The sequence below is a fragment of the Magnolia sinica genome, chromosome 15 (genome assembly GCF_029962835.1).
Source record: "Magnolia sinica isolate HGM2019 chromosome 15, MsV1, whole genome shotgun sequence".
NCBI lineage: Eukaryota > Viridiplantae > Streptophyta > Magnoliopsida > Magnoliales > Magnoliaceae > Magnolia > Magnolia sinica.
This window is the reverse complement of record NC_080587.1, coordinates 63,594,704-63,605,992: the sequence shown is the minus strand read 5'-3', so window position 1 is coordinate 63,605,992 and position 11,289 is coordinate 63,594,704. Positions and strand designations below refer to the sequence as shown.

Here is an 11,289-nt window from a genome sequence, read left to right as displayed (position 1 = left end):
CGTTCAATCTACCACTGCTATTTGCAGTGTGGTTCAGTTGATCTTTGGATCTGTCTTATTTTTCGGCTCAAGCCTTATGAAGAGCTCGCCAAATGGACAAACGGACTGGATATAACACATACCTCATGCTGGGACCCACAGAACTTGGTGACGTCAACATAGTTCGGTGGTGCGTCGTGCACATGTACTTGATTTCAATTTTAAAAAAAAAAAAAAACAAGGTGCGGATTAGCTGAGTAGCGAGACTCGCTACTGAATTGACGTCACCAAGTTCCGTGGGCCCCACCATGATGTATGTTTTGTATCCACACCGTCCATCCATTTGGAGATAACATTTTATGCCATTAGGCTAAGAATGACTAAGATTCAAAGCTCCAATGGACCCCACCACAGAAAGTAGTAGAGAGAGTGATGCCCACCATTAAAAACTTCTGAGAGCCACAAAAGTTTTCGATTAAGCTGATATATTTTTTTTCCCTTTTATAATGCCTTTTTTAACTTATTAACAGGTCGGATCTCTAATAAACATCACGGTGGACCTTAGGAAGGTTTCAACGGTGTATGTCACTTTCTCCACTGTTTTCTGTAGTGGGGTCCATTAAAGAATTTTATCTGCCTCGTTATTTGACTCATGTCCTATAATGATATCTCCAAATGGATGGACCGTGTGGATATAACACATTCATCATGGTGGGATCTACGTAACTTGGTGACGTCACTTCAGTAGCGATCTCGCTACTCAAACTGTCAATAGCTAATCCGCGTCCGAGAAAAAATGCTCGAATGACCTTTGGTTTTCAAGCAAAGAGGGTTTCGGAAATTGGAACCCTAAAATATCTCCCAAATCTCATCGGATGTCTCCGGATTTCTCTCCAAAATCGGAGATGTTATTTGTGGTAACCTAGGAATGACGTTTCAATTCGAATGGCCCACCAAATGGAAGCTTCCGATCATGGCGATCTCTTCTACAGGTACCGAAATCCACCCTCTATTTTTTTTTCCCGATTTTTTCGGATGATGACGTCGATGTCCGACAATAATGGAGAGGAAATCGCGCGATATCGTCAAAATATCGTGCGATATCGACGATATATCCGCCGATATCTGGATTTTGAGTTTTTTGGTAGCTTCCGGGGGTTATCGTGACTTTATCATCTCGCAGGGGTGCGATAACGATAATATCGGCTGATATATTGGCTGATATTATCGATATTTCGAACACTGGTCACATAAAAGGTTGGACAAGTTTGATGTTGTATGCACATGAAAGGTTGAAAGTTATCCGCTGGATGGATTATAAGATGTGGTCCAATCGGTTGGACCTGAGACCTCATATAAAAAATAGAGATATATAGATTTTAGATATCCACTCAGTACACAGAAATCAGTTTGCATTATTTATACACATTAATATAAACATCAAGAAACAAAGCAGCTAAATAAAGCCACTGTCAGTCTATCAAAACATACATCATGCAAACACAACCACACATATATTTACAGAGCTAATGTAATATGGGATGGAACAGTACCCAAAATCTCCCCCCATCAAATGATCCTAGCCATCTGATGAAAACAGACTTTAAAGCCAATGGTCCACATTCAACACAGGCCCACCATGCAACCCACCATATGTCACCAGGAGGGGCACAACATGCAGTCTGTAGGTAGCATTTTAATTAACTATGCCAACACTCATATAACTGAAATTCAAAACATTAAAAAGAGAGGGATTCGGATTCTCAACCCACCCTCAGATTCCGCCTGAAACTATTCCTCAGCGACGACGGCCCGGCCGTCCTTCTCATCCGCACCCTCTTCTTGATTTGAATCAGCTTGTCGTAGACACACCATGGGAAACTGATGAAGTGAGCTCGGTTCAGGCCTTCATTGTAAGTTCCAAAGTAGCGAGGATGATACGTTACATGGTACCATGCAGATGCCTTTGCTAATGCCTCACCATCTGTGGGTGGGCCCGCCTCGCTGTCCTTTTCATCGAACCACCCCCTCACTTCCTTCTTCAAGGACCGCACAGCTAGGCTGATCACCTCGGCGGCATCCCTGTTCTTCATGAAGGATTTCGCCAACTTCATGATACTGCCACTGATGATCTCTGCCTCTGTTTTAATGCCATAATGCTCCATCAGATTACCGAGCTTGAAGTCGTACTGGTCCTTGTACCAGCACGCGTCGTTAATGTAGTCCTCGAAACCATCGACTTCCATGTCAGTATCATATGACTGTCGGGCTATCTCCCTAGTGAAGGATTTGATGTGGCTGGTTTCTGGGGAAATGTCCTTTATAGCTCTGAAGAGCTTCCCAATCACTCGGGTTGATTCATAGGTAGGTTTCTCGAGCTTTTCCATGAAGTCAGGATATTCCTTGACATGGAGATTTGGTGGTATTTCGGCCGGGACACCGGTCTTGGGGAAGTCAACGGCGATCGAGAAGAGCTTCGCAAGCTCTATGCAGGCCTCACTTTTGGCCATTAATGGCTCCCTGTCGGCAAAGACAGTGTGGGCATTTGCGATGACACCTAAGCTGTCGTTGACCATATAATTGGTGAAGTATTCTTCTACTTCCTGCATCGTGAGCACAAATGCCATTCATGGAAGTGATCGGAGAAAGATTTTCAAATGTAGCTTGTAGCTCAGATACAAACACACCCAAAGAGCAGATCCCACTATAGATGGATCATAACCCCAAAAACTACACTGGAAGTACGATCCTAACTTTATAAATAATGGGCAACTAATGGGCAGTAAAAACAAAGTAAAGCATCTGAATTGAATAAACAAACTTCCATTAATCAGAGGTCAAGAATTCTATTGATCTGAATTTTCATGTATATGACAAAAATATGGTGGGTCCGACTATTTGGGTGATTTGGATTTAAGGTACATGACCCATATACAGTAGGGGAGCTGTGCCCAGCCCCCTATCGCTCGTGCTAGGACAGAGGACCGGAGTTTTGGAATTATCAATTTCTGAGGTGGATCGAATGTGCTCCATCATTTTCTCTGTCCAGATGCTTTGTGACCCACCCGAAGTTATCCGGATGGTAATTTGGAGCAGGAAAGCACCTAATTTCAGGGTTAAAGTGCCAGAAAAATGGCGGGCATAGATAATACTACTTTTAGCTATGATATCTGACACACCAATAGAATTGTCATAATCTCGTGGCAAACCATAATATTCAATTTCTGTGTATATAGTTCCGTTTGTTATACACACACACACACACACACACACACACACACACACAAATTTGGTTCATATATTTCAACAAAACAGTTTCTCCCAAATGATCTAACATTTGTAGTAAATTTATGAATATAGGACGTGTTTGGATGTCCAAGTGAATTAAATTGTGAACATTCAGTTAATTGAAGGATGTTGAAACTATTAATAACCATTCCTGTTATTATTAATGAAGAAGTTACCCTTCAAATTACAGTGACAATATTCATCTTATGTCTGACTTGACAGTAACATAACTGCAAGTTGTAGCCCATAACCTCACTGTGTAACTTCATTTCAATTCAATAGTGCATCCAAACACAGAGTTCAATCACGACAGCTAACAAATTGGCACAAGTCCATAAGATTTTAACAAGAGAAACTTGTAAAAATGATTTTTAAAAAGGCTCACATGGCATTGCCACCTCATTGAAAAACGAGCATCAAAACATGAATTGAATAGAAATGAATTGCATTTTTGTTATGAAAGATTGCAGTGTGTAAGACTCATACCTCAATTTCAACATCATGATCCAGTACAACAGGTGGTTCAGCATCGTATTCCATGGGCGGGATTTGATGAGGCGGAATAAGTTCAGGGTCCCAGCTCACAAAGTACACATCTCCATCCAAATCGCTCCCCGAGCATTCGTTTGGGTGCGGTCTAAAATAATGAATTGACAGACATTTATAAGCATTTGAGATGACAAAATGAATGAAAATGTATGTACACCAAAAGGAGAAGCAAACAGTAGCAATGAAAAGCAATTAGGTTGACAAAACTTCTCTCTTGCATGTACCGAACTTATCTCATGTGCTGATGTGTTTAGATTCAAGCCAATCTGTTCTCCTCTTAAGCTTAACATAAGGGGCTTCATGGGGAGTTATTTGATTTTCCAGCTGCGTATGACGCTTGATACACAGGCATTCATAAATCATGCATAAGCCATACATTAACTCAAATTAAGCCGTCTAAACTGTGCAACTCACTGTATGAAAATCACAGTACCAAAATCTGGCTCGCTGAACAATCCTAACATTTGATTTCTGGACACTTGTTTGTTGAAATAGGAATGTTCGATATTTTTCATTCTTAACCGTCCAATAAATGAACGACAATCTGATAGTCAGATAATCGAATAAGTGTAATTTTGGTTCTTGACGCACATAAACTGGGACCCATAATTCGGACAGTTCAGTTTGATTTACTATGTTGCATATGCAATTTCTAAGTAACATCTAAGCACCTGAGTATCATCTCTCACACTCTGCCTATAACACTAGGAGGGATGATTAGAAGAGGATCTTTAATGCTTATGGCGTGATCAGTTTTCTTGTCTTGCTTGGGCTCAACTCATCTTAACCAGACCCGACTCAGCCCAGCCTGCCTGACTTTATACATGTTATATCCCAAGAACATGCCACTTCAATCCTTGGTTAGGCAATCCATCCATCTTGAATGTAGATTGATGGTTTCATTCCTCTAAAATGTCCATTTCTTTGTGTATGTGTGGGCCACTTGATCAATGGATGGATTAGAAGCATTCTAGTGAGAAATAGAGATTTTATCAGTTTTTTTTTTTTTTTGGGGGGTCATGTCCAGGCCCAATCAACTTTTCTCAATATCAGGCTTGGGCCTGCTGTGCTAGGCTTGTGCAAGGTGTGGGTCAGGCTAGGCTAGGCCCAAACACAGACCATTGCCACCCATAAATTGGAGATTAGAGAGCCAGTGAAGAATTTGAGGAGGTACGAGGGATCCAACAGGGGATGGGCCACGGTAGCTGCAAATCATATAGAGGTACTTCATCTGAGCTTGGGGGGTCAGAAACAAAAGGCTTGGAGATGGGAAAATGAGGAAACATAGGTTGCTGCTAGTGAAGAGCGAGTTGAGAAATTTCCAAAATTCCAAATTTTCCTTCTCTATTGCATTGTTTGATTCTGTCTGAGGTTGCTTCCGTGCCTAACAAGTCGTGTTAGGACTTGTTGCATTCCCAACATAGCTGGACATGGAAAGCCAAGGAAGGATAGAACTAGAAATGAATGCATTCCAGGAAACTTAGGTAGTAGAACCTAGGTAATAAGACAAGGGAAAGTAGTCTTAGATAGTTTGGTCATGTCCAACGGAAACCAAGAACTGCAATGGTTAGGAGAATCAGTGCACTGAAGGCTCTAAAAAGATAAGGGAAAAGCCCAAAAGGACGTAAGTGGAGGTAGTAAGAAAGGACTTGATGACCTATGGTCTGAGGGTATGTTTGGATGCAACTTCCACAAACCCCTTTTTCCCATAAATGCCCTTTTTGTCAACTTCATTGGTAAACTTATTCATCGACTTGCCGAAAAACCAATCTGATTGGTTTTCAGCAAGTGAGCTTTTTAGTACCGATTTTGTCAATTGGGTCATTAACCACATCTGCGAACGTGCATCCAAATGCAGAAGCCAAACAATGTCTAGCTCAACAATGTTTCAGCAGCAAAAACCCCTTTTGCAGATGCATCCAAATGGGCCCTAACTGAAGGTATGCCCCTTGATAGAGTGCAATGCCGAAACAGGATTCGCATAGCCAACCCCGATCAGTTGGTATAAGGCCTAGATTATGATGATATTAAGAAAGAAAAACCACCAACAACTCCTGATACATGTACAATCTTACCCACTTGGCTTCTCCAAAACATCCCTTGCCAGAGTTAAAATAAGTTACAAGGGTGAGTTTGAATGATGAGTTTTTCTTTCATGTCCCATATGAAAGGATATGTCCATAACAGAGTTTCATGATTGAGCAATTACATGAGTTCCACTGAAGTTCAAAAGCAAGGAATTCACGCAGATTCACATACTAAAAACATTAAACAGGTTATTAGGACAGAAGAAGATGTAACTACCACTCACAGGATTCAGCACAAGCATCTAATATATTGTTATAATCATTCAGTGCAAGGTTATAGTAAATTGAATAATATACAGATTAGAAGTGATAACGCAAAAACCATAGAAACATTTGAAGTCTCGAAATTAAATTCTAAATGTAAGTTGCAAGAATGTCTGACCTTTTTCCTTTCTGTGGAAAAACAACGCAATCAACCATATGGTGTAAGGCTGGGATGTTGACGGCCCGCAACACACGAATGTCACCTGGGTGGAGACATGGGTTTTTGGCAACGAATACTCTGCCCTCGATCACAATAGGTTGCTGATCTGACTCATTTCCCCCAAATTTAAATGGATCCTTTTCAAAAAACTGCTTACGCCCAACACAAGATATTTGCACAAACACCTGCCCATATTCAAGAGTCTTAGTTTCATCTAGGCATCCCATCATTGATCTTCCTTTCGGAACAAAAATCCGTGACTTGGTCCTCAGTTCTGACAGCTTTGATGCCCGAAAAGTCTGCAGCATCATCGAAAGGAACGGCTCGGCATCAGGCTTATAACCACACATCAGCATCTCTCTAAGGACCCGATTGTTTTCTCCTGGTGACATTACTTCAAGCACCTCCTGTGCTCTCACCGGATCCGTTAAAATCATGTCCAGTTGATCTACAGATTCTTTTTGCTTCATTTCAAACACACGATCTCTAACTCCGAGCGTTGACAAAAGAGTGATCAACTGCCGATTGAGATAAGAGGGCTGATATTTACTCCAGCCCAAAACATCCAGTTTTGTGTTGTCCGATTTATACTTGTGCATGCTTTTTCTCAAGGACAACTTAAATGGAGACATGGGGTCCACGGCTACAACACCTTTGTATCCACCATATCTAATTTGATAGGCAGACGGCGTCGAACCTCTGATATCGCACTTAATTGCCACTCTTTTAGCTAAATCAGCTGAAATTTTTCCAATTCCATCAGAGAAATTATATTTCCTGATCTCTATATCAGGAATACGTTCAATATCAAACCTATCAACAGTCAAAGTTTCTTTGGATGACCCAAACGATTGACCCAGTCGGGCTGCATATTTCGCCACATTCTTTATCTGACTAAAGTCACCCATCCACTTCCTTATACCGGCTGCATTGAGTCCTCTTCTTGCTGCGAACATCCATGCAGAATTCTCCCGCAATTGACTTGAGGAGAATGCAAGAAATTCAAACTTCTTACTGCCAATAACTATTCCATTTCTCAAAGTGGTGAGTATCCTTTTATAAATATCAGTGTGTTTTTCACCATTTTCTGGAACTGCCCGTGGTACCAAGTCGGTTGACCGCATTTTGTCCCACTCCTCATCGACGAAAGTAACACGAAGGAAATTATCTATGTCTTCAGCATAGTGGCGTAATACGCGGTTCGAGACATTGACCTCCGGCCCACAAAAGTACACTTTAGTGGGGGTGATTTGAACTCTGTGGACATAGACCAAACCAGGATCCAATGAAATAGTGGTGGATTTTGGAGGACGCTGAGATGAGCGGTATTTTCTGTACTGTTCACGAAGCCAATTTGCAGGTTCAAAGTTGGAATCTTTTAATTGAGAGAGAGTCTCCAAGGCATGTTCTACGTAGTGATTAGGTACCAAACAAGGATCAACCAACCTAAAGAAATCATCATCAAGTGTGGGGCCCATGATGATCCCATTCTGAACTAAACTGTTTATCTTAAACAGAATCTTATATGGTATTTGAGTCCTTTGGCGAGGCCCGACGATGGGGACAAGATCCAAACCACGAGAGAAAGAAGGACCATTCTCCACGATGAATTGACCTTTAATTTCTTTAAAATGTACAAAGTTCTCGCGGATATCAGGAAGCTTGCAGCTGTATGGAACCTCCAAACACAATGCAGAAGATTGGCCGATTGAAGAAGACGGAGTGAAATCGATTGCTCTGACCCATTGATCGTCTGATATGTCCTTGTAGTAGTTTAAAATCGGATCTTCATATATAGCTTGTGGACTGATCGGAGGCTTCTTGTAAATCCGAGGAGAAGCTTGCACCTAGAAATTAGGAAAACATATCAACCATTACCATTTAAATTTCTGCTATAAGAAACAACAGGAAACATTGAAGAGGTTACTGTTTGGTGCACTGTGCATTTTGTGAATAACCCAAACCAGTTAATGACAGTTAATGACAGTAATGACCCAAACCAGCCATTGGTTGGGTCCCACCATGCATCGGCATGGTAGAAAAACCTCACTGATCTAGATGATCTTAACCATGCTGTCAGTGACTGACAAATGGACATTAGAAAAGAATTCTGGCAATGGTCAAAGCTGAACAGGAAAATGTCCCGGACTCCCAATCATCACAAGGGTAGGACCATCCAATCCATGGAATTTGGAAGTGTGGTCCATCCACTCTGCAATCCACCCAATGAGCAGATAAGATCTCAGATTTGATTTCCCAACATTAAATGCCAACATTGTAAGAAACTTATCTTGGGAAAAAAAAAGGAAAAGACAACTGCTGAAACAAACGCAGATAGAATGAGGAAGTAATGAGAGCTTCGGAAGGGAAACAGAATACAATATTTGCTCTAGTCAATGTTTTAAATATCGACGATATCGGCCGATATATTCCACGATATAGCTTTTATTCCACCTATGCGATACAAAACGCACAGGTAGTACCGATATATCCCACATATTCGATCCAGTGAGCATTTTCAATTTCTGATCTTTTTTTTTTGGTTGAAATTATGTTAAATCAGTGTCAAATGGTTACAAATACATTTGTTCTTCATGTTTTGCATGAAAATCATAGAGATAGAGCTTTGATTTCGATATCCATTGGTTCTTCATGTCAATTGAGACTAATTTCGAATTATTTAGGAGTATTTGATGAAATGATTATCACATGCACTCTAATTTCGAAATTTGAGTGTAGGTGGTCCGATTTGGGGAAAAATAAAAATTTCTTCAATTTTTATCCAAATTACTTGCAATGTTGCACTCCAAACATGAAATCGAGCATGCATTAGGGCTAATCTACTGATTTGTTAAGTCCTTGTCAATTTTCAGAAAATAAAAATCATTTTCAATTAAAAATTAATTAAAAGAAATTATTCAAAATTTTTTTTTTTTTTTTTTTGAAATTTCCCTTTTACCAGCTGTCAATTAAGACTAATTTCTACGTATTTAGGAGTGTTTGATGAAATGATCATCACATACATAAATGTTATGCTTTCAATTTGAATATAGTTGCATTAGTTCAGTTTGACAATGCATAGTTTAAGATCCTATACAAAAGAAACCTATTGTGTGCACTTCTTTTTTGAGATGTTATGATTTAAAAGTGTGTATTAAGGTCTTTTTTAACAATCCATGAAGTTTCATTGAAAAATTCAACAATTTTCACAATGTTGTCCCATGTTTCCCAAAAAGTCCAATAAATTACCATATATAAACTATATATCCAGTGCAATAAATGATACGTATCTATAATCTATATCCCAAGGATGCGATATGTAACATGATACCGATATTTCGAACACTAGTTCTAGTATGGCTCAAAAATATAGGGATTAAATGAATACTCATTTCTAAACAAGAAGAGATCCAAAAAACTCACTTTCCTTGCTAGCATGTAAGCCCACCAAAGAAATATTGTTGAAATGTCGATTATCCTAGCTGAGAAGCAGATCCATATTCATGAATGGTTACAAAGCTATTTTAATTGGACCGTAGTTTAAAAACTCGACATGTCAACTCAAAACTCGACCGAGTTGGCATGACTGGATTTCAAGTCTCTCAACAGAAACTCGATTCATTCAAGTTCCCACCAAGTCGCCTTAAGTTTCTTCATTTTGTTTCCTAGACTTTCTAGATTTTTCTAAGATTTTCTAAGTCTTTCCTTGATTATACTAAATTATACACTTGAAATATATCTCTACTATAAATAATGTGAGTAGCATTTGGACAAATTTTCTCCACAAATCATCATTGAGAGAATTTCAAAACAAAATAATATTGATGTGTTTGGCCCTTTAACCAGGGTAGTTCCGTTGTTTCTAATGAAAGCAGCCCATAACCTTACCTTTTTCTTTCTTCTTGCAACAAAAAACTCTATGGAGCCCACCATGAAGTCCTTGTGACATCCACTCACCCATCAGCTACGGCAGTTCATGCTATGATGTGAGCCCAAAACCAAGGCATATTTAAAACTCAAGTGGGTCAAATCATTGTGTGTAGCCCAAACCTAGCCAAACGTTGAAACCAATACAGACATCCTTCGTCTGTGTGTGTTTAGCCCACACCTAGCCACTCACTTCCCCTCCGATCTCTCTCCTCCCTCTCTCCTCCCCCTAATGTATATAACTAATTATTTAATTCTGACTATTTTGTTTAATTGTTTTCGAGTTTTTCATTGAGTATTCAGTACCATCGAACTCGATAGACTTATGAATCAGTTGTGTTTTCAAGTTTTAGAATCACAGCTTATACTGAAGACAATCTCGTATCCATGGTGCATTTGTCCAGTAAAAAACCCAACAAAATGAAGTAATAGAAAATAGCAAATCTCCATTAGCAAAAACTAAGTACTTTTGCATCTAAATATGAAATTATGAATTAGTGCAATTGAACCACTCAATCATCCTAGAGAGGCCTGGATGTGACCAATATGTGATCAGCCCATTTAAGGGTTCAGACTGTAGAGCAGGCCCATCCAACAATCCAATGTACAAATCAAGCCTGTTGGAAAAGGATGTCTTAAATCTTGTATTCACCGCGCTGCTCGATCGGTCGAGGGGGTTTCTCGACCAGTCAAGGGGGTTGCTCGACTCAAACTCCAGCAACAGGGAATTTGGGTTTTCTAGGATGCTCGACCGATCGAGGGTCATGCTCGACTAGTCGAAGGGGTCCCTCAATCGATCGAACACATGGCTCGACTAGTCGAGGGTTGCGCAGATACTGCGCGGACTGAGTAAATTTTAGACAGTTTCAAAGAGGTGCGTAAGCGGAGTTTCCTAAACTACAAATAGGGGTCCCTAGGGTCATTCTAAGTTAATTCTAAGGCTTCTTAAAGGGGTTCCAAGGTTTCCTAAAAGGGTTTTAGGGTTTCTAAAGGGTGTAGCAAGGGTGAGATTCGAGGTTGTTTGAATCGGGTAAG

At 40.1% G+C, this 11,289-nt stretch overlaps 1 protein-coding gene across 1 annotated transcript in view; it reads right to left on the bottom strand.

Annotated features, from left to right (window-relative positions):
- Positions 1-1,374: 1,374 nt before the first annotated feature.
- The window catches only part of LOC131227417 (probable RNA-dependent RNA polymerase 1), a 61,773-nt gene continuing 51,858 nt past the window's right edge, over positions 1,375-11,289 (bottom strand). Inside the window, exons 3-5 of the mRNA XM_058223223.1 lie at positions 6,286-8,174; positions 3,754-3,904; positions 1,375-2,582 (exon numbers count right to left, since the gene is read on the bottom strand). Coding sequence (XP_058079206.1) covers positions 1,743-2,582; positions 3,754-3,904; positions 6,286-8,174 — 2,880 coding nt within the window. The 3' untranslated portion in view covers positions 1,375-1,742. The remainder of the gene's footprint in view (positions 2,583-3,753; positions 3,905-6,285; positions 8,175-11,289) is intronic.